Source organism: Petaurus breviceps, unplaced genomic scaffold, assembly GCF_028583685.1.
Source record: "Petaurus breviceps papuanus isolate PSGF00001 unplaced genomic scaffold, PetGlider_PUasm1.0 90721, whole genome shotgun sequence".
NCBI lineage: Eukaryota > Metazoa > Chordata > Mammalia > Diprotodontia > Petauridae > Petaurus > Petaurus breviceps.
In genome coordinates this window covers 3,109,113-3,131,529 of record NW_027187322.1, presented here as the reverse complement: position 1 = coordinate 3,131,529, position 22,417 = coordinate 3,109,113, and the positions used below count along the sequence as shown (strand labels likewise).

General features: G+C 58.4%; 3 protein-coding genes across 3 annotated transcripts; 1 reads left to right on the top strand and 2 right to left on the bottom strand.

The window, feature by feature from the left end:
- Nucleotides 1–4,299: 4,299 nt before the first annotated feature.
- TMEM151A (transmembrane protein 151A) lies at nt 4,300–8,806 on the bottom strand. The gene is made up of 2 exons (XM_069066393.1): nt 8,596–8,806; nt 4,300–7,053 (listed from the first exon to the last, which is right to left on the bottom strand). The coding sequence occupies exons 1-2, from the start codon at nt 8,689–8,691 to the stop codon at nt 5,737–5,739; spliced, it is 1,413 nt and encodes a 470-aa protein (XP_068922494.1). The 5' UTR covers nt 8,692–8,806; the 3' UTR covers nt 4,300–5,736.
- Nucleotides 8,807–11,391: 2,585 nt separating this feature from the next.
- On the top strand, nt 11,392–15,426 carry YIF1A (Yip1 interacting factor homolog A, membrane trafficking protein). Its single transcript, XM_069066391.1, has 8 exons — nt 11,392–11,602; nt 13,294–13,505; nt 13,628–13,732; nt 13,884–13,962; nt 14,072–14,129; nt 14,487–14,642; nt 14,987–15,080; nt 15,222–15,426. Exons 1-8 carry the CDS (start codon nt 11,572–11,574, stop codon nt 15,366–15,368), a joined length of 882 nt encoding a protein of 293 aa, XP_068922492.1. The 5' UTR covers nt 11,392–11,571; the 3' UTR covers nt 15,369–15,426.
- A 1,533-nt stretch (nt 15,427–16,959) lies between these two features.
- On the bottom strand, nt 16,960–22,411 carry CNIH2 (cornichon family AMPA receptor auxiliary protein 2). Its single transcript, XM_069066392.1, is given in 6 exon segments — nt 16,960–17,774; nt 17,862–18,005; nt 18,333–18,445; nt 18,970–19,017; nt 19,551–19,667; nt 19,670–22,411. Coding segments are annotated over 6 exon segments (525 nt in total). The 5' UTR covers nt 19,745–22,411; the 3' UTR covers nt 16,960–17,746.
- Between the last annotated feature and the right edge of the window lie 6 nt (nt 22,412–22,417).

Below are 22,417 nucleotides of genomic sequence, written 5' to 3'. Positions count from 1 at the left end.
AGGGAGGCTGCTGATGCCCCCAGCAGAGTGAAGGAGGGGCCTGGACCCAGGCTGCCTATGCTCTCACGTTCTCCTAACTGAAACCAGACGTTTCCTCCAGATCCCAGATCCGGCCTAAGTTTCTAACTCGGGATCCCAGCCTGAAGCCTGATGGAGGAAGGGGGTGGGGCGGGTAGGAGAGGAAAGAAACAGAGACAGAGACAGAAAGGAGGGAGAGGAAGAGAGAGAGAGAGAAGAGGAGAGATAGACAGAAACAGAGACATAGATAGAAAAGCAGGAGGGGAGAGAGAAGACAGAGAAAGAAGGAGGGATGGGCGAAGGAGGAAACAGATGCACCCCTCCACACTCTTCACTGGTTCGGAGCCAAGCTCAGGAGTCCGGGAGGCGGGAAGCCTGAAAGCCTAGCCTGGGGCCGAGGGTCTGGGACATGGGTGGTTAGGGGTCGGGATGGGAGTGAGATGGGAGGAGAGATCGTGCAGAAGGCTGGCCTGGGATCCCGGGTCAGGGATAAAGGAGGGAGTGTCGGGCTAGGAGGAGGATCGGAAGGACCTAAAGGACAAAAAAAGTAGAGCCCGGGAACAGCTCCAGGTCCGGCGGGAGCAGAGCGGGGCTCGCCAGGCGCAGTGGCAGGGACAGAGTCGGGGACTGACCAGACAAGTCCAGGGAAAGGGACCAGGACCAGGACTGAGGGCAGGGACAGGGACAGAGGCAGAGATGGGAACAGCGACAGGGCCGGGGCAGAAACAGGAGTGGGACGGGCGGAGGGGCAGAGAGAGGGGAGGGAATGGGCCAAGGCCTTTGGCCAGGCGGGGGCGCAACGACAGTGTCCGAGGGGGCGTGCGTGGGGTCCTTCCCCTAGGAGCTCCGAAGATGTCTAGGGACGCCCCGAGGGCACCAAGGAGTTAACTCGGCCCGGGCCAGGGCTGCGGGGGGAGGGAGCTGGGAGCGGGCCGCCGAGGGCACTTTGTCATCCGCTAATGAGCACCAGATGCGGGGCGCCGGGAGGCCTCCAGCGTTCGGCCCCGCCCCGAAACCCTGCTTTTCTCCAATTGGAACCCATAGGCTCCACCCCCAGAGAGCCGAGCCTCCGCAGCCCCTTTCGCTGTCCGCTCGGGGATCTCTGGGGCCGTAGGGTTTCGGGAGCCAGCTCGTCCAGCTGGAGCAGGGATCCCCCACCAGAAGCCACTCTGCTTGCAGACGTCCCATCACGGGGAGCTCACCCCCTACAGGACCATTTCCCTGATTGTCGAGGAGTTCCCCCTAATCCCGGGCCCGGTGTTTCGCTCTAAGGGGCCAAACAGAACCAGTCTGAACTTTTCTTTTTCCTGGGGACCCCCCCCCCATCCCGCTCAGCTCCTGGGGCGCTGGTGAAACGGTCCAAATTGGGGCGAACGAAAACCCCACTCCGTTCCGGCAAACATTTATTGTGAAGAGGGGCGGGGGGGGGGGGGGGGAGTTTGAAACAGGGCCAGAGAGCTGGGGGCGGGGCGGGGCCCCCGAGAGTGAGCCTTTGTCGCCATCTACTGCTCACACGGCTTCGATCGCCAGGTGTCCGGCCGTCCCACCCCGCCGCCGGCCCCGCGGGGGCTGATGCAGCCGCAGCCGCCTCCGGGTCTGCGGATGCCCGGAAGGGTGAGCCGTGCTGCGACCAGGCCTGTCGATTTCACCTATGCCACGTCTGTCAGACACGCCCCCTCTGTCCTCCGCCCCCGCCGCCCCCCTAGTGTGGACCCTCCCCACTCTACAAGCCCTGGTCTCTGCGCAGCAGCCCTACTTAATGAAGTCCTTCATCCGCTGCCCCATCCTCTTCCGTCCCGGGTCCCCGGCTCTTCTCATTCTGGGCCTTGTCTCTGGCCGTGCCCCTGCCTGGGAGACTCTCCCGCCCCGGTTCCTTGACATCCCAGCTAAGACCCCTCCTCCAGGGAGCCCTTCCAACCCTCTTAATTCTTAGTGCTTTTCCTCTCTTCTGATTGTTTCTTTGCAGCCTAGATTGTAAGCCCCTCGAGGGCAGGGGCTGTCGTCTTTCTTTGCATCTCCAGGGCTTAGCACAGCGCCTGGCACTTAGCAGGTGCTTCATAAATGTTGGCTGACTGACTGACTTGTTCCAGGTCACACAAGTGGCCAAGCTGAGATTCCAGCCCAGGGCCTAGACTCCAAATCCTGCTTTGCAGAGGCAGTCCTACTGTTTGCTTATGCCTTGGTACTCCCAGTGGCTGGCACAGTGCCTGCGGCACACAGTAGGTACTCAATAAATGCTTGTTGATTGATTGACTGGGGTGGGAGGAGACTACCTCTGCAGCTGGGCAACGGTTGAAGGGCAGGACTCTCTAACCTAGCCTGGGGAGGTGGAGGTCTCCTCACTGGAAGGCCTGGGAGACTTGGGGAGAGGGACTTGCTTGCCCTTAGAAGGCATGTTTGCTGACTGGAGTCCCAGGAGTCTCTGAGGAGCCTCATGGTCACTATCACCTTTAGAGCTAGCAGGGACCATTAGAGACCACTCCTCATCCTAAAGAAAACTGAGACCCAGAGAGAAGTGACTGGCCCAAAGTCCCACAGGTCACGATCAGTGGAATTTGAATCCAGACCAGAGCCAAGGTATTTTGCCTCTGTTCCAGCCTCCTCCACTCACTCACTGGTATTGTAGCTGGAAGAATCCTGAGGAATGTAAACTAACCTCCTTCTATTGACCAGGAAACTGAGGCTACAAAAAAGTGAGCTGGCCAATGTCACACAGGGTGAGAACTCCAGCCCTGCAGGGTCTCAATGTTTGTTCTCAGTGTCCTCACCAGGGGACCCCAAGGCCTCCCCCAACCACAGGGCCTCAGGGCCCGAACTTGCTCACAGCATGAAGTGGATGGCCTGTACCAGTCTTCCTCTTGGATGGGCCACATATACAACCATCCACGTGTCTGCCAGTGGCCTGGTGTATAACATCAAAAGAGAGAGCCTTTGGAGTCTCTACCCTATTGGTCTCAGCTTCCCCATCTGTAAAATAAGTGGGCATGAAACAGGGAGTCTGCCAGACCCCTCCAAGCTCTGGTAGTCTCTGTTCAAAGGTACCTTCTAGCAGAAGCAGGGAGTGGCATGGGGCAGCTGGGTCTTTGAACCATGATTTCTCCACTGGACTGGTCAGGCCTCCAGTCTTGCCCTGGGCTGCCTGGCCTGAGCAACGGGCCGACACACTGACCATTGCCCCCTCCCCTGTATTCATCCTTTATGGCTCTGTCCTTCTATGTCCTGAAGCTCTCCCTCATTCTTTTCATCTTCTGGAATTGGGGGAAACCTAACTGCTTCCTGAAGATGCCAGATGTTGGCCCCACAGCTGGCTAACCTTTCTCTCCCACCTGTGACATGGGTCAGGAAGCCCAGCTCAGCACCTGCCCTGCCACCCTCTGCCACCTCCAGAGTTGTTCAACAAGCTTCCCTCCTCCTTTAATTTTAGCTCTAGGCTGGGGCCATCTCTGGATGACCTCAAGGCCTTGCTCCCTTCTGTGGTGCCTCCCACCCCCGGTCCCTGACCCCATGACCCTGCCTGAAGTCTTCCTCATGCACAGGAGCACCCATCCTTGTGTCCTCCCTGACACACCTAAACTGAATCTGCCCTAGGTCCTCCAGTTCCTAGTTATGGCTCTGCTTTCAACTCTGACCAACTCTGTTCTCTGTTCTAAGGCCCTCCCTGCTCTGACATTCCCTGTTCTAAGACCCTCCCTGCTCTGACATTCCCTGTTCTAAGGCCCTCCCTGCTCTGACATTCCCTGTTCTAAGGCCCTCCCTGCTCTGACATTCCCTGTTCTAAGGCCCTCCCAGCTCTGACATTCCCTATTCTAAGATTTCCTCCCCAGTTCTCTGACATTAGATGTTCTAAATATAAAATTCAGTATTCTATGTGAAGGGAAGCTGAAAGTTCTAGCTTACTCTGCTGTGACTAGAAACAGTCTCCCTCCAGTATCTGTTCCTTGCTAGGGGCCACCTCATCTCTCCCCTTGCCTGTCTAGTCCAGCATACAGCTGTCTTTAGATGAGAAGCAAATCAGATGTCCACCTGTAGGCCTTCCCCTTCCCTTCCAGGTCACTGCCTCGGGTGTCCAGAATAAGCCTTCCCTGGAGAGAACCACATGAATCCCTCACAGAGCCAGAGAGAGCTGCCCTTCCCTGGGAAGTCCCTGTTTCCCAGCATGGCAACACTTGCCTCATGTCTCCAGCCCTGGCCTCAGTTTTCCCCTTTCCTCAGCTCATTGTGAACCTCCCCCAGCTTCTCTTTTCAGCCCCAACCCTCAGAAACTAGGAGCTGACACACAGCTGTTTCATACCTTTTTTATTTGTCCCTTATCTTCTTTATAACCCTCAGCCTGGGTTGATGCCCAGGCCTCCCCAGAAGAGGTGGTAGAGTTCCATTAGAAGGTCTTCCCAGGAGCTTGGGGCACCCAGGAAGCCCTTGGACAGGAAAAGAAATCATCAAAGGAGAGGGAGACCTCTCCAGGTATGTCAGGGCCCACCTGCACACAGCTGCCCTGGGGAATGGCGATCCTAGCTGGGGTTGGGACATTAAAGAAGGGAGGGGGCTTTCAGAGCCTCGGGTGGCCCACATGCTGCCCCAGTCCCCCCACCCACAGTTGGCTCCCTTGGGGTAAAGACGGTTAAGAGAAGGAGCATCATGACAAAGGAGAGGAGAGGACAAAAATGTGTCCCATTGCAGGGAACAGGAAGAAGGCAGGAGGAAAAGACAAGCAGTGCCGACCTTTGAGGGCCTCATGGTAGGGGGCAGGATGCTAGGGGCTGAGAGTTTCAGGAAGAAGCTGAGAAGGGGTCCCCTGGGGAAGACTGAGCATTTGGGTGCAATGGGGAAGGGATACAGTATGAACTGGAGAGAGGTAGGATTGTGGCCCACCTCCTGCCCCTCCCTATTAGGGCGCCCTTCCCCCAGTTGGGGCTCTAATCCCCCTAGCCTGTGCTGGAAGGCTAGCCAGCTCTGAGATCATAGGAACTGATGTGGTCCTGGCAGAGGTGGTGTCTGCAGAAGGCCTCAGATTCTGGTACTGGCCCCATCACCAGTCCTGACCCCCAGGGATGGAGGGAATGAGGCCTAGGACATTGACCAAGGTCTTCTGGGTCAGCCAAGCCAAGCATCTCATCACCTCCCTTCCCCCATTCCTCCCCTTTGTGCTTCTCTGAGGGTAGAACAGGATGGGGGAGCAGGGTGGGGTGCTGCCCCCCAAAGAAACAAGGCAGCAGGAGCTTCAGGAGGAAGAGTTCTCAGCTCTCAGTTCAGGGATGTTCTCCTTTGCCCTGGCTTGAATTTCTCTGGAACCTCTCCTAGCTCTGTCTACAAAGGGGGTATTTTCCCTGGGGGTAAATGAGCCCTTGGCCCTAGAAGAGTAAACATTTCCCTAGAAAGCCCCACCCCTACCCCAAGACAGCCCTCTGCTTGTTATTGTCTGGTCACCAGAGGCAAGGAGCCAGATGGTCCCTTAGCTTTAGGGAAAAGGGGGGGACCAGGGGTGACTGAGGGAAGATGTGCTTCCTTCCCCCCTGCTAGTTCAGAGTCCTCTACTCTGGATGAACAGTAGCAGCGGCACCTGAGCATCAGCTTCTCTGGGTACTGGACTGCCGCTCCCCAAAATGCCTGCTGCTTTTGCTGTTTTGGTTTATACAAGAATCACTCACTCATCCGGGTTCTGGGTGTGTGGCTCCTCCGCCAGGCCCTATTGCCACAACACCCGTCTTTTGCTCAGGGAGCTCAGATCGCACCTTGCCCATCCCCCCGGCAACCTCCATCACCATGAACGATGAGAACAGGAAAGTAAAGGGCATCTTGGTAGCAGGGGGGGCTCTCCAAGGGCTCCGTATCTTCCCCCCGACGGCCCAGCGGCCCCCCACTCAGGCTTCGGAAGACCCCCGTTGTGGCCCGGCTCCCAGCTCCCAGGGAGAGACGGCTTCGGCTGAAGGGCAGGCGGGGCCCGCTGGCCTGGGATGGGGGCAGCGAGTTGCTGCTGACTGAGCGGCGGCAGCGTTGGCAGCCTCTGAGGTAGGCCGTGGGGCCGGGGCCCATCAACATGGCCTCTGAGTAGCTGGGTACCAGCTGCCGATTGGAACAAATGTGCCACTCCAGTTCTGTGAAGTCCACAGTGGCCACTCGGGATAGCGATGGGCCTCCAGGGGCATGGCCGGCTGGGGGCGAGCTGGCCCCAAACAGCTTCTCCACCTGGTAGTGGACGTGGGCTGTGCCATAGGCGGCCACCACCCGGAGTGGCCATGACAGTGTGGCCACAGATACCAGCCAGAAGACCCAGGCCCGGGCATACCAGGGAGGGCTGCGGGGATCTGCAAACACCATGAGCGATTCTCGGAAGTCCACGTCCTTCAGATGCATCCCTTCCCGGGCCTCCAGGTAGTCATCGAGGCCCTCGTTGGCCCCAAAGAAGCGGGCCCTCTGAGTGAGGTATGCTGCCTCAGCTTCTGCGCTGCCAAAGCTGAAGCACTTGGTGAAGCGCAGGCGGGTCGCGGGGTGGTCTGACAGCCCCACCAGCTCTTTGGACACGTCTCGAACTCCATGGGCAGAGTAGTCGAATTCTCCCCGGGCCGTCCGGCTGTCTGCCCGCTCGTGGTAGACCTGAGTGGTGGTATATGCGTCGCCATTGCGGTAGCGGGTTATCTGTCTGGTGCGCCTGACATAATGGTAGCTGGTGGCCTTCCACCAGACACAGGGTGGGGCCTGCTGGAGGCGGCGGATCAGAGCCAGCACCGTGACCACGTCCGTGCGCGGTGCCCTGGAGGCCCTCATGTGGCAGTGCCAGCACTCAGCCAGGTAGAGGAGGTAGAGGAGGGAGACGAAGGCCAGTGGGATGTACAGGTAGCCATCTGAGCAGGGACTGGCCTGGTAGGTGGCAGGAGCCCCATGGGAAAGGCCAGTGCCTATGGCCAGCCGGGGCACTGTGGCCAGCCAGCACCAGGCCACCACAGCCCCACAGGAGTGGATGAGGAGGGTTAACAGCAGGCACTTCCAATGGGACTCCCGACAAAGGGAAACTCCCAGAGACTGCTTCAGGGGCCGCTGCTGTTGGGGGGGAGGGAAGTGGGTGAGGGGAGGCATGGGAAAGAGGAGAGGAAGAAAGAGAGAGAGAAGGAGGTGGCAGTCAGGCTGGCACAGAAACCAAGGGAGACTTGGGGAAAGGGACCCTTTAGTGCCACCCTGGGACTAAGAGAGAATTCCAGAAAGGGAACAGAGATGGGAGCAGGGGAAGAGCAGAGCAGGAAAGGGGGTGGCTAGACCAGAGGAATAGGCCTGGGGGCCGGGAGAGCAGCAGATGAATCCATCTGTGCAGTGGGGAGGGGGCTAGATAGATAGGCTGGCTTCGTTGGTCAGCTCATCCTACCCCCCACCTTCTCCCCAGCACTCGCCTCCAATTCTCCTTGGAAAGGCTTGCCCACCCAAGGGAACACCTGGCAAACCCTCTGCCTGGCTGAACTCCTGGGCAGCCCTGTCCCTCTCAAGCTCCAGGCCCCCACCATGCCACACACACTACACCACATACACATTGAGTGAAGGAGGAGAGGGAATGAAGGCAGAAATGTCTAAGGAGAAGGGAGAAGGAGGCTGAGTGTGGAGGTGGCTGAGGGAGGGGAAGATGGGAGAACAGAAGGCAAAAGAAGCAAGAAGAAGCAGGGCCCAGGGATGAGAACATGATGATGGCCCCCCCCAAACGTCAGAGGAGGAAGAAGCGGAGAGAAGAGGAGCTCCCAGCCCTCCTCACCTGACCCCTGCTAGCCCCCACCTCCACACACACTCACACAATGAGATGAGAGCCAGCTAAGAGAGCCCAAGAAGGGAAACCCTTCCATCCCTCAGGCTTTACACAGTGCCTGTAGATAACACACACACAACATGAGGACACGGTAACTTAGACACACAAACGTGGGCACAGCTCATCCATACACACAGATGCCCCCTAACCTTCCAACCCTCATACACTGCCCAAGCAGCCTGTCTCAGTCTCCCTGGCTCTAGGGTAGGTCCGGGAGGGGGGGCACACTGGGGGTCAATGTCATTTCTTCCTGCTGCTTATTCCTCTCCTTACCTCCCCCCTTCCTCCTACCCTTGGGGGAAGAGGGGTTAGAGCAGCGGGTAAAATCCAGAGGGTTCTTCCTTGTCCTTCCCCCCCCCCTTCCTGTCTCCTCCTTCCCTCCTCCTCCCTGTCTCCCGCCTCAGCCTCAGTCTCAGCTTCAGCCCCAGCCTCCATGCTGCATTGCAGGCTGGGGCTCCTGAGCCAACACTGAGAGGAAAGGGGGTGACCCTGGCCTGGGGGGACCTAAGCCCCACTCCCTGAGCCCCTTCAACCCAAGCCGCCCCCTCCGGCCAGTGAGGGAGGGTGAGTGGTGGCTTCCTCTTGCCCTGACGTCATGGGATGGGGGCGGGGCCGAGTCTGGGGGTGTACTTGGGGCTGAGGACCCCCAATCCCCCCAACTTTCTGCAGCAGGAGAATGTCCAAGGAAGTCACCTCAGCCCTCCAGAGACCTTCACAGGGCGTCCGCGGGGAGGGTCAACCAATCGCACCGCGGTTCTATATACGGGCCCTGCCCGCTGCCCCCCGTTATTTACCTCTTCCCTCAGTGGCTCCCCGTCTGGGATGAGCGTGGGCACCTCCCCCCCGTCGCCGCCGCCGTCTACGCCGCCTTCTGACTCTCCTTGGGGCATCGTGTCAGTGCCGTCACCTCCAGGGGCCCTGTCATGATAAGGGAGATGGGCCCCGGGCGGGGGGCATCCGCTCGGCTCAGTGGCCACGGAGGGAGTGCTGAGCCAGAGCCCAGCCCCGCCCGCCCGCTGACCCCGCCCCCGCTGCACCGCCGGGCGCCGCCGGGAGCGCCTGGTACGGAGGCCCAACCTCCGCCCCGCCCAGCCCACCCTCCCCGAGACTCCCAGAAGCCGCCTCTATCGCGTCTCCCCAGTACGTGTGTGTGGGAGGGGGGGTGCAGCACAGAGAGGAAAACACTTCCTTCCCCACGCCAGGCTCCCTCCCTCCCCTCCTCCTCTTCTTCTCTCCCTTCCTGCTCTCCCTTGTCTCTAGCACTCCCCTCCCTGAAGTCTTGGCTGGGGTGGGGGTGACGGGACTGGGCGGTTTTGGTATCAGCTGGTACCTGAGGCTTTGGTATCGGAGGCTCTCCGAAAACAAATTAAAGCCCTGGAAACTCCTAGCAGCACTCCCCCCACCCCATACATATCCTAGAGCCTCCCACTCTGCGGCCCCGGAGGGACAGTCAGGGAGAGGCCAGCGGCAAACACGGCACTATTTGGGGGACAAAAAGGCTGGGATGGGGCAGGCAGACACTGCGGGGCTGGGATGCTAGGATCGAGCATTAGGCCCTACCCTTAAGGAGCTCGGAGTCGGAGCTGAGAGGTCTGAGCTCTCCATTCCTCCACACACACCTCCAGGCTCCCGGCCTTTGGTGCTAGCTGGGGTGAGTCAGGCCGATATGGTCCGCATACAATTCTGTGTTGGCTCTGAGCTCACAGTTCTGAAAGTCCTGGGGATTCTGGAGGCTGGGCCTGAACCGTGACTGCTTCACTTCTGTCTTTCTGTCCCCAGCAAAGTGCACTGGGCCTGGCACCCAGTTAGAAATGCTTAGTGACTGATCACTGAGCTCAGCTCAGACAGGTTTTTTCTTGATCCTTTTTATTTATTCCACTCACATTTATTAAAAACCAGTATTAGCTCTGTTTTAGGTGCTGGGAATACAACAAAACAGACCCTGCCTTCAAGAAGTTCCCAATCTAAAAGGGGTGGGTGGGAGATGTTGAAAAACCATGTCCAAACAACTCTGAGAGCGACTGTGGGGAGGAGCCTTCGGATTTCTAAGGCGAGAATGAGCTGGTCCTTCCAGGTATTTGAAGGTCTGCCATGTGAACCAGGGTTTGGCTTTGTTCTGCTTGGCTCCAAAGGTCAGAACTGGGAGCAATTAAGAGGAAACGTTGCAAAGGTTTTATATGGAATATATGGGGGGAAAAAAACCTCCCTAAGCAGGGTGGGCTGCTGAGGGGGAATGTATGAGTTCCCAAACACTTGCAAGCAGGGCCTGGGTGATCACTGGCTGGGAATGTTGCCAAGAGGTTACCGGTTTAGAACTAGATGCATTCTGAGGCTCCTTCTGACTCAGATTCTTCGAGACCGCTCATTTCAGCACTAGGACAGCTCCCAAGTCCTCCCAGGTCCTCGAAACAGGAGGTGGCACTGCCCCCCTCCCCCACCCTTCCCCGGAAGGCTGCAGAGAGAAGTCAAATCAACATCCTTTTCCCCAGAGCTTACAATGAGCCAGGCTCTATGTTAGAAGCACTGCAGGGTGCCAAGGAAGGTCTGAGGGTCGGCCAGCCGCAGATGCCAGGCCGAACTCAAAGACTTCCATTTACACCAGCTGTGTCAGAGCCCCAGGGCACTCGCCCGGCCCAGCTCAGGGGCTTGGCTGGGACATCTCCCCTAGCTCCCACTTCTTGGGAGAGCTCTGTATTCCTTATAAACCTCAAGTCCGGGGAGGGGAGTGTCCCTGAAGAGGAGAGGGGTATGTGGGGAGCAGGAAGACTGGGCCAGGAATGTGTCCTCTCTCTGCCCGCACTACCTCTCTCACAAAGCTGCGGTGTGCAAAGAGTTTTGTAAACCTTGAGGCCGCACTTAGGAGAGGAAAGGGGAGAAGGGGTAAAGAATTGAATGGCAGGGAGGAGAGAGAGCAGGAGTGAAAGAGGAAAAGTTAGAGAAAACACCAGGGGACAAAGAGAGCAGGGGAGGGGGGGGAGGGTGTTGGAGAGAAGGGGAAGAGGCAGGTAAGAGGAGAAAAGCAGAGCGGAAGGGGAGGGAGGGTAAGAGGAGGAAGAGAAGGGGTTAGAGAGAAGAGGGAGAAAAATAGGAGGGCAAGGTGCGGCGGGAAAAGAGGAGGGAGGAAGAAGAGAGGGGAAGGGGAGGAAAAGGGAGAGGTGAAGGTCAAGGGGAGAAAGGGGAGGGGAAAGCAAAGGAAAAAGAGAGGGGTGAAGAGCAAGGAGAGAAGGGGGAGAGGAAAAAAGGAGAGGACGTCGCGGCGAGAACAAAGCCAAGGCCATAGGAGCTCCCAGGTGTCTAGACCCACCCCGCCCCTCAGCCCCAGCCAACCCCCACCTCCACCCCCCCCCAGCCGGTGCAGTCGTGGCAGGGAGACCTTCACCCGGTCCACTGCGCAGGCGCCTAACGACTCGTTTAAGCAACTCAGTCCGAACAAGCTCATTGGACTGTCTTGTCCCGTTGGGACAGTTCTAGTGTCCAATCAGACAGCCAGGATGTTGGCTCCGTCCCCCTCAGCTTCCGGAAGTCAGGTTCCATCGAATCCAAGGCTGGGTGAGAAACCGATAGCTATTGGAGAAAGGGGGCAGTGCGCCGGTCACGTGGGACGGCGGCCAATGAGAGGCGGGGAGGGTGACGTCGTGGCCATGGCGGCTGCGGCTGGCCGGCTGGGAGACGTGTCAGGCGGCGGGGTAGAGGCAGTTGGCGCCCTGAGCCCGCGGCCGCGACCCCATTAGCATTCCTGCCCAGGCCTCGCGGTGGGAGGCGTCTCGCTCATGGCGTATCACTCGGGGTACGGGGCCCAAGGTGAGCGCGGGGCGTCACGGGCAGGGGCCGGGGGAGCGGGCGCCCTGCGCCGGCCGAGGGGGATGGGGCCTGTGACGTCATCGCGAGGGTTCCCACCTTTGCCTCCCGCCCCCGACAGGCCCGGGGTCCCCCGGGTGTTCCCGACCGGAGCCACGTTCAGCCAACCCAGGCTGTAGCCACGGGCACAGGGAGCTCACTACCTGACCAGGAAGTAGTCCGTCCTGGAGGCCCCTCCTTGGGTAGCGCATAAAGCGGCCTGAGGGCTGGGGAGCAGAGCCCCGCAAGTCATGTCTGGAGGTGCCCTTTGGTTTGCCGTGCGGTGATGTGCCTTCCAGCCCTGCATCCCCTGCTCTGCTATCCCCTGTTCTGAAGCCCCTCCCCAAGCTCTGCCATCTCCTGTTCTGAAGCCCCTCCCCAAGCTCTGCCATCTCCTGTTCTAAAGCCCCTCCCCAGGTTCTGCCATCCCCTCTTCTAAAGCCCCTCCTCAAGTTCTGCTATCCCCTCTTCTAAAGCCCCTCTCCAGGTTCTTCCATCCCCTGTTCCAAAGCCCTTCCTCAGGCTCTGCCATCCCCTGTTCTAAGGCCCAGCCCTTGCATTCTCTGTTCTAAGGTCCCTCCCTGTCTACCTCCTCTATAGCCATAACTCTAGTCCCCAAACCCTACTTTCTCACAGTTGCCCCACAAGTACATGTGTCACCCCTAAATCTACACCTTCCTCCCAGTGCTCCCTCCAGGGCCACTACAAGGAGTCCTATCTAAATAAACAGTCTTCTTCAGGATATCTGTCTCTGGCTCATTCACAGGATGTGGGTTTTTTGGCCCTCTTTCTATTGGTGCTGTTGTCTGGCCGTCTTCCAGCCCAGGAACGCCCTTCTTCAAAGTTGGGCCAAGCAATTCAAGCCATCTAGTCCAGCTCTTGTTTTGCAGAGGGCAGGATGGGGCTGAAGCGGAGATTCCCACCCAGGTCCTGGGCCACATACATTGAGGCCTAGAGCGTTTAAGCCATGGCCATATTTGTTGGGTGGATAAACACATGAAAAGGCCAAGAGGGGGGATCCAGAGAGCAAAACTGGAGAAGCCCCTGCGCTTGGCACAGTCCCTGGCTCATAGTGAGGGCTAAATCAGTCCTTTCTGTCTCTTCAAGGGGGTTCTAGAGCTCAGCTGCAGAGTGGATGGCAAGGCCTGGCCATCCAAGGGAGACCCTTAGATCCTGATGCCAGTGTTGGGGGGAATTCAGGGGCAGGGCAGGTGGTGAGCCCTGGTGGGCCTCTCTCCCTTCCGAGCTTCTTGGGGCCGGGGAGAGGGGCCCCCCAGACACAGAGCTGTCCGGGAGGCCACGGGGATGGGGGAGTTTTGTCCTCCTGTCCCTTCAGGGCTGGGCTTTCCCTCATTCTCCCCTTGTTCTGGCTCTCCTTTCCTTCTGCATCTATTTGTGTCTGAGGTCCTGCCTCATGACACAACTCTGTTCTATTCCTGTTAACCATTCCTCAGTCCTGGCCACTGGGAAGTTGGTAGCTGGGATGGAGCCCTTGGCTTTGTCATTTCCTCCTTGGAGTCTCCACCATCAAGGTGCATGATGAAGACGGTGATGATGGATACCATCAGTGGGTGTTGTTGGGTAGATGACCCCTTGGACAGGTGGTGGATGGGATTCCCAGTCAGTTCCTTCCATTCTGTTCTCTCCCCCTTCAGGGTCCAAGCACCGGCTCAGGGCAGCCCCAGAGCCTCCCCCACTCTTTGATGACACGAGTAGCAGCTACCCAGCTCAGCCTGGTGTTTACCCACCGCAGGGCTCTGATGTGGCCTTCAGCGTCAACCACCTGCTCGGGGATCCCATGGCCAATGTCGCCATGGCCTACGGCAGCTCCATTGCCTCCCAGGGCAAGGACATGGTGCACAAAGAGGTGGGTGGCCCCCGAGGCCATGGAGCCTGCTTTCCCAGCCCTGGCATTTCTGGTTCCCTGTTCTAAGCCCCCCCTGGCCTAGATGCCCAGTGTCTCCCCTCAGTGGCCTCTCTCTCTTCCAGCTTCATAGGTTTGTGTCCATGGACAAGCTCAAACACTTCTTTGCGGTGGACACCTCCTATGTGGCCAGGAAGCTGGGCCTGCTCGTCTTCCCGTATGCACACCAGGTGAGGCCATGTCTGCCTCCATCCTGGCCCTGGCCTCCCCCCACCCCCACTCCCTGGGGGCCCTCTATTCCCCTTGGACTGGGAGAGAGTGGCTTTAGCTCAGCCATTTCCTGGGAACTGACACTGTCTTTCTGTTCCCTCTGCCCCTGAGAACTGGGAGGTTCAGTACAGCCGTGACATGCCCCTGCCCCCTCGCCAGGACCTCAATGCCCCAGACCTCTACATCCCCAGTGAGTATCAGGCTGGAGCAAAGGGGAAGGGGACCTGATACTGTGGGCTTGGGGCTCGGGGCTCAGGCTCACTGCACTGAGCCTCTGCACATTTCTGTCTCTCTCACAGCAATGGCCTTCATCACATACATCCTCTTGGCCGGAATGGCGCTGGGGATTCAGAAAAGGTTGGCCCCCCACCCCTCACCGTCCCTCCTGTGACCTTTGGAGTAACCTGGCCAGGGGCTTGGGTCCCCCCAGCCCCTCCCCCAGTGTTCCCCACTTGGCGGGGGGGAGGGGGAGGGTGGAGCCCTGGTGCCTAGAGCTGTCTCTGCTCATTTTCTATCTGGCCTCAGCCTTTTCATCTGTAGAATGGACATAAGACTTTTTTGGGTTCCTGCCAACAGGTGTTGGGGGGTCTGGGGGAGGAAGGGAAGTGATCAGAAAAAAAGGGTTATTGATCTCCTGGGGAGCCTGAGAAGCAGGGCCTCCCTCTTCCCCCCTCCCCCACCGCCTCTCCCAAACCCCATCCTGCTCTGCACCAGGTTTTCCCCCGAGGTGCTTGGCCTGTGTGCGAGTACAGCCCTGGTGTGGGTTATCATTGAGGTGCTGGCCCTGCTCCTTGGCCTCTACCTGGCCACAGTCCGCAGTGACCTGAGCACCTTCCATCTGCTTGCCTACAGTGGCTATAAATATGTGGGGTGAGTTTCAAGTCTGGGGGTGTGGGAGAGGGTGGGCAGTGGAGCAGGGCAGGGATGGGCTGGGCTGGACTGGCCTGTCACTTGAGGAGCAGTGTGACCTTGGACAAGTCACATCCTCTCATTGGGATGGGAGGGAGCTTAGAACATAAAATGTCAAAGCTGGGAGGGGCCTTAGAACGGAGGGTGGCAGAGTTGGGGGAACCAGAAAATATCTGTTTAACTCCTTCGTTTGACTGAGGGGGAAGCCAGGGCCCAGGGAGGGAAAGTGTCCTGCTGGGTAGTGTTGCCCTAACAAGTTGGGTTGTGGCCCCCATCAGGCCTGACCATTCTCCTCTGCTCCCCAGAATGATCCTGAGTGTGCTTACGGGCTTGCTCTTTGGCAGTGACGGCTACTACGTGGCCCTGGCCTGGACCTCTGCTGCCCTCATGTATTTCATTGTGAGTCCTGAGACCTGCTCAGCCTGCCCCCTGCCCCCTCTCAGGGAGCATCAGACTGATAGGGAGTGGGGGGGGGTGCCCCCACCCTCAGCCCTTTGCCCTCCTCCCTTTCCCCGCCCCCTTAAGGTCCATCTCCCACAGGTGCGCTCGCTGCGGATGGCCTCCATGGGCCCTGATGGTGTGGGGGGCTCTGCCCCCCAGCATTGCCTCCAGCTCTACCTGACCCTGGCTGAGGCTGCCTTCCAGCCAATGATTATCTACTGGTTGACCTTTCACCTGATCCGCTGACCCAGATGGGGTCTCCCCTCCTCCCTAAGAAAGGCTACAATGAAGCCAGCCACACTGATCTTTGTCCTGTATATTGAGTATTTTAATTGCTTTAGCCACATCTGTCCCTCATTCCTGGGAACAAGGCCCTGGACAGGACCTAAGAGGGTCTGAGGGGGCGGGAAAGAATGGCCAGCCAGGGCCGGGCAGGGGGGGCCTGAGGGCCTCTGCCTGGGAAGGCGAGTGGGCAGTGAGGCCCGAGCCCCATTCGATGCCTCTTGTCTGGAGCTGGAGTGGGTGCTCTCAAGTTTCCATTTTACAGATGAGACTTGGCAAGACTTCAGTTAAGTTAGCTAAGAGGAGCTACCACTTCTTTAGCCCTCAGTTAAATCTGGCTATGGTTTTACACATATTATCTCATTTGGTGCTCCAGATGGGAGGGAGGGAGGCCAGTATCTCAGCAACTACCCTGGCCCAGGGTCCCACCACACCAGCGGGTGTGCCTCAAGCCAGGGCTGTCCCAGAGATGGGGCCTCTGATGAACCAAGTTCCCTTGTCCTTTCCTGGCCCTGCCACTCCATCCTCTTCCCACCTTTGAGGCTACCCTGGGAAGGGAGGCCATTTGGACCTCTCTGAGGTCTCTGCTCCCAGTGCCAGGTAGGGAGAGGAGGCCCCAAAGGTAAGCAGGGCTAGCAGATGGGCTTTGAATCAGCTCAGGGCTGGTTTTGTTCAGCCCTCTTGACCCCATCCCTCCTCCCAAAGAAGCATCAGAAGGTTTAGAGCTGGAACATCTGGTGCAGTACCCTCATTCTATTAATGAGAAAACAGAGGCACATAGAAAGAGGAACTTCACCAAGGTCATACAAGTAGGGAATTGGAGAACCAGGATTTGCACCCACGTCCCCTGACTCTAAATCTGCTGATTTATCAACCTCATTGGGAACTCTGCCTCATCTGGGGTTGGGAGGGGCTTTGGAGGATCAGGCCTGGCCTGGTCCTCCAGCAACAGGTCATCTGTTGGGAGAGTTCCATTGATAAGGAGCTCGCCTCCCTAGGAAGCCTATTTCCCTTTGGAATCTCGCTAGCTTCTCCACTCTTGCAGGGAGAGGCCATGACTCTCCTGGATCTTGGACCCAGAGTGGATGCTCATCTAAATGTTTGTTGCCCAAGAAGGGGGCCAGTAGTGGCCTGGAGTCCAAGAACCTGGGTTTGATCTCTGGTCCTACCCCTCAGCTGTGTGACCTTGGGACAGTCTTTGCCTTTCTTCAGGCCTCTGTTTCCTTATTCCTCAAGTGAGGATATTGAACAAGGTTACCCCCCAAAAGACTCTTGGTTCTGTACCTTGAGAACACTGGCATTTGACAGGAGAGGGGAGATCACTGGCCTCAGTGTCTGGCTCTGCTTGTAACTCCAATTGGGGAGGCCTGAGACATGGCGGTCCTATTCCCAGCCCTCCTACTGCCATACTGCGCTGTGAGCTTGGGAAAGGGGCCTTCCGACATCTCTACATTAAGTGTTTGGACTTGGCGTTCCCTGATAGCCCACCAGAATATGGGTACCAGAACTGGGAAGGGACTCGAGACTGTCCTTCGAATTGCCGCCACACCCTGGCCCTCAAATCTTTGCAATTGTTTATTCAATCACAAATGGCCAGGACTGGCCTAGAGAGACTTGGGTTTTACACACAAACTCCTCTAGGCGCTGGAAAGGGCCAGGCCCCCAACGCCTTAGAAAACCGGGGCACAGGGAGAGACAAGGACGGGGGTGGGGGAAATGGCAAAGGAGGGGGACACAAGAAAGTCTCGAGAAAAGGTTGGAGAGGGGGGAAGGGCAGAGGGAGAGCAGGGAGCGGGAGGTGGGGCTGAGGAGGAGCCCCCGGCTGAGCCTGCTCACGCCCCTCCCCTCCCCGGGGCCCTGCCTCCTGGGCCAGTATACCGAACCCTGGGGGACGCCCTGGGGGGGCTGGGAAAGGAGGGAGGGATGATCGCTAGCTTGTTCTGGAAGCGGGGTGGGCCCACTTCCCCTCTCCCGAGCTCAGTCCCTCTCCAGCACCCCAGTCCCCTGTCCCTTCAGTTATCCCCAAAGACCCCTCCCTAAATCCTAGGTTTTCCCAGTGGGGGCTTGGGGCTCGAAGGGCCGCCGGCTGCCTTTGGGAGGCGCCGCTCGGACAGAGCCCGGCGCTGAGCAAGAGGGACAGGTGGGGATGCGGGGAGGGGCGGGCCATCCCATAGCAGCAATTTGGGGGGCAGGGGCTGAGAAGGCCCCGGCGCCCCGAGTCGAGGCTGACGGGGGGCGGGGCGGGGAGTGGCTCTTCTCCGCTGTCCAAAAGGGTCGCGGGGATGGGGGTCCACAGGCGTCCGGTCCGTTCTCGGGGTTCATTCCCTGGCCGGCTTCCCAGTTTAGAAACTCACCAACGTATAAACCATACTGTGGGAGAGAGGGCCGGGGTGGGATCGCTGGCAGCCGGCGGCAGCCTTTCCCCTCCCCCTCGCCCCGGGGCGGCACGGAGCTCACCTGTACAGGTAATAGAAGAAGGAGAGCAGGTAGAAGGCGAGTTTGCACCAGGACTCCTTCTGACAGTAGTTGAGGATGTCTGCGTTCATGATGGAGACGGCGTCGTACATGACCTCGGAGCCGTCCGCCGGGCGGTGGAAATACCTGGGGAATGGGAGGGGACGAAAGGAGCCGGGAGTAGGAGCCAGAGTGCCGCCGCGGCTTCCCGGAATGGCAGGCGAGAAGGCAACCCTCCCGGGCACAGATACAGTCATCCCCGAGCCCTGGGGAGATCGCTACCTCCCGAGGAGGCCCATTTTCCCTTGGGGAAGGTTGGGGCTTCTAGTAGGCTCAAAGTGGCTTCCCGGAAAGCTGACGTCTGCGGCCCAAGAGCCCCCTGGGCCGACACCCTCCCAGCGGTATGACCCAGCCGAGGAATCCCCCAAGCACAGCCCTAGACCCACCCCCACCCCCGTCCCGCAGCCTGATCACCTCCATAGGTGGTAGAAGAGGAGGGGGATGTTGAGGCCCAGGGTCACCCACTCCGCGGCGCACAGGAACATCAGGCAGAAGAGGCCGTGGATAGAATACTCGGGGACCACGAGCTGAGGAGGGCCAGGGGGCACGGACCGGTCAGTGTCTGTCCTCTAGTTCCACCCTCCCCTGACAGGCCCCAGAGGAGAGAGCGCCGCCCTGGGGGGAGGCATCTGGGCTCAGTTAACCCACCTGTTCTGTGGTCCTGGGACTGGGAGAGGGAGTAGGGCTCCGGGGGTGGGGCATCCCTGAGCCTGCTGGGAAGAGAAGGGCTGCATAGGGATGCCTAATTTTCATCTCATTGAATGGCATCTCGATCCGCCACCCCTCTTTCTCGGGCAAATGGAACTGAGGGTGGAGTGAGGGGCCAAAGACTGGGGCTCGGCCTGGAATCACAGGGATCGGGACCAACTACTGGGCCAAGGCCGTTCGGCCCAACCATGTCAGGGCACGAAGACCAAGGGATCAGAGGTCACACACAGACACAGAACGGAAGCGCTAGGACAGGACCTGGACCCCGCCCAGGGCTCTAGGCAGATGGCCAGATAGATAGACGGGATGGGGGGTCCTGGGACCCCCGAGACCTCCCACTGACCTTCCTTAGGAGGCAGCAGATCCGCTCAATGTTTTTCAAACGCTCTCGCTGTGGGGAGGAGAGGAGGGTCAGGCTGAGCGAGCCAGGTGAGAGATGGATGCAGGAAGGAGGAGGGGAGGGGGCATCGGACCCAGCTTCCCTGGGGACCGAGATCTCCCCCATTCTGCCAGGGAGCCCAGCTTCCCGCAGCCACAGGGACTTCAGTCTTGTTTCCATGGCGATGTCACCACGGAGAGGCAGGCGCCGCCGTTTCCATGGCAACTGTCGCCATGGAGGGCAGGCCCTTCACCTGGATCTCCCTGGCAACGGCCGGGGCCTGATCAGCGGAAAAGCTCGGTGGCCGAGACACCCCGAGCAGGATGTGCGAGGACCGGCGTCAAAGGCAGCAGACAGGGGCTCCTCTCCCACCCCCTGCACCCGTCCCCAGTCCATCTGGCCCTCCCAAGGTCCCTCCCCTACGAGGCTCATTGTCTCGCCCCAAGGCCCGAATCTTCCTAGGTAGATCTGCCCTCTGCCCAGCCCCGACACAGAGACGGACAGACTGACGGACACACCTCGGCACATCACATGTATTGACTTACTGCCCTCGCCGGGTTGCCCTGATCTATGGGGTTCTTGAAGTCGGTCCTCAATTCGTCAAAGGCGATGATCTGGGTGGGGGGGGTGCCTGTCAGGCTGGGGGCGCCTGGGGAGGGTAGCCCACCCTGGACCCCTCGGGAGGGGACCCTCTGTTTCCCAGCCCTCCTTTATGCATCACCTTCTTCCTAAGTTGCATACTAATACTCACGTGGGGAGCGGTTTTTTCTCCCCACAATCCAAGAAGAAACCATTTTATAAGTGAGGAGATTGAAGCTGGGCAGGAGGAATTGACCGGTCCAGAATCAAACTACTCAGAGCCAGCCTGGAAGGGCCACAGGCCCAGGCCTCTCCTGACTTGCTAAAGGGCAGTAGAGGCTGGACAAACCCCACGAGGGAATCTGTGACTTCTGTCCCCAGGGCCTTCCCAACAGGCCCCCTCCAACGGCCTGGTCCACCTGGGCCCTCCTCCTGGCTGGGGCCAGGCATGCCAGGCTGGTGTGTGTGCCCTGGAATGGGGGGAGGGGAGACCCCTCTGTGTGTTCCTTTGGCAGACTGGAATGGGGGGAGGGTGGGTAGTTTTGAGCTAGAGAACATCTCGCCTCTCCTGTTCCCCAGGGTGCCATCTGGAGCCCAGGGAGCCACTGGGTTCAGGCAGGGGGGATGGCAGATATAACCTCCTGTGTCCTATCCCAAGGCCAGGACCAGGGTGCTACTTCCCCCACTCCATCAGTCCCAAAGAAATAAATTCTCCTCCCCTTCCCCCACCAACTGACACCTGTCACTCACCCAATGAACTTGTCAAGAGACCAGGGTGCCCTGGGGTTGCCTAGCAACTGCAAACACCACCTCCTCACCCTCTCTGCACACATGGTGTGGGACTAGAAGGGGGAAGGGGCTCCAGATGGAGGGAGAAGCAGGAGAGAAGACGCCCGGACCTGGGGGCTCGGCTCCAGCAAGCCCAACTCTGCCACTGACCATATGACCTTGGGCACCTGGCTTTCCTAACCTTGGCCTCATTTCCTTCTGTTGTAAAATGAGGGAGGGGATTCCATGGGGAAGAGCTTTCTCCCCTGGCAGCACCAACCTGGGATTCAATTCAGCTTCTTCTTCCCTATTCCCCACAGACCCCTCCCTGTAAATTCAAGGTCAAGCAGCTTCTGCCTCCCTGGATGCCAGCCCTCCTCTGCTCTGGGAGAGGGCAGGTGACTTGCTTCTCTTCTCACCTTCACCCCATCTGGTCATCCTTTTTTGGTGAGAAGCAAGTCTATGTCTTGTAGGAAATCACTGGCCAGGCAAGGAGCCTGGCACTGCCCAGTTCTTGGAAGGTGGGTCCCCTGGGGCTTGAGGGGCCCTCATCGAGACCTGGTGGCCAGGAAGTGGGAGGAGACTCTTGGAAAGCCCCTCTTTCCCAATCCTTAAGCTCCAGTTCTCTCAACCGCAATCTTTTCTTACCTCCACCCCCTTCCTGGACATAGGCTCTGCTCCCTAAAGGCTCTTGAGTCTTTTGACATGTCTGCCTTCACTCCCTCAGGCCTTCCCTCATTCCACCCAAGGGCCTGCCTCCTCCTGCTCCTCTCCCACTTTTACTGCCCACTGGGGTGGTGGCTACAGTGCCTGGGTCTGAAGTTGAGGCCCCGAGTTCAAATCCAATCTCAGACAGTGTGATCCTGGTCAAGTCACTAAAACCTCTATTTGCCTTAGTTTCCTCAACTGTAAAAATGGGTATATTAACACCAACCTCACAGGATTGTTGTGAGGATGAAATTAGATGTTTGTAAAAGTCCCTGAGCTCTGTGCCCATAACACAGCAGGTGCTGTATAAATGCTTTTCCCTCCCTCACCTGACCTCATGTAAGTGAGTGGGGAAGACAGGAGGAGACTGAGGCTGGGGGCATATACATGCGGATGGGAGAAAGAGGGATGGTCACAGGGGTGGAGAGAGAGAAGGGAAAGAGGAAAACAGAGACAGAAAAAGGGAACAGAAGAGAGGAAACAGGCACCAAGAAAACTGTAACACTTAATCCAGGGTTTTGACACATAATTGGGGCTCATTAAATACTTGTTGAATGAACAAAGAGCCAAAGATAAGAGGCAGGACATGAGCCAGAAAAGAGAAAAGGATGGCCACGTAAGCAAGGAACTGAGAAGAGCCACAGGGGCCAGGGGGGTGGGAGGGGAGAAGGGGATGAGGAGACAAAGAACCAGCTGGGCCATGTGAGGAGAAGAGCATTGACAAGAATGGAGGGACAGGTAAAGGTTTAGAGAGGGTGGAGGTGGTTGAAAGGAAGATCAGGAATGGGGAGAAAGATCCAGTAAAGACAGATGGTGAGAGAGGAAGAAATGTCAGAGGGAAAGGCAGGAGAGGTGCTGAGCACGGAGAATGAGGGGCAGAGAAGACAGGTGGAGAGAAGAAGCAGACAGGGAAGAGGAAGAGAATGAATAAGGAAGGGAGATAATAAACAAAGAGAATGAGGGAGGGAGAGATAGATTGGAAAAGAAGGGGAGAGAGGAGGGATGGAGAGATGGGGGAACAAGGGGCGAGAGAGAGGAGGAGAAAGAAAAGACTGACGTGGGGAGAAGAGGAAATGAGGAGGGGGAAGCAGATGGAGAGGATGACAAAGATGGAGACAGACATATGGGAGAGAGATGAGTGAGACAGGAAGTACTGAGGGAAAGGAAGATGAACTAGCAAGTGAAGCTAGAGGAAGGCGAGATGTGGGAAGGGGAGACTGAAAGCACACCAAGGAGCACAGATGTGCAGCCTGAGGAACGGCAGAGGGCTGTGGGCTTGGGGACGAGGGGCACGTGCAGGTTCCTTCTATCCCTCCCCCCCTCATGCCCAGTCCAGGTGCCCAGGAAACATTTGTTC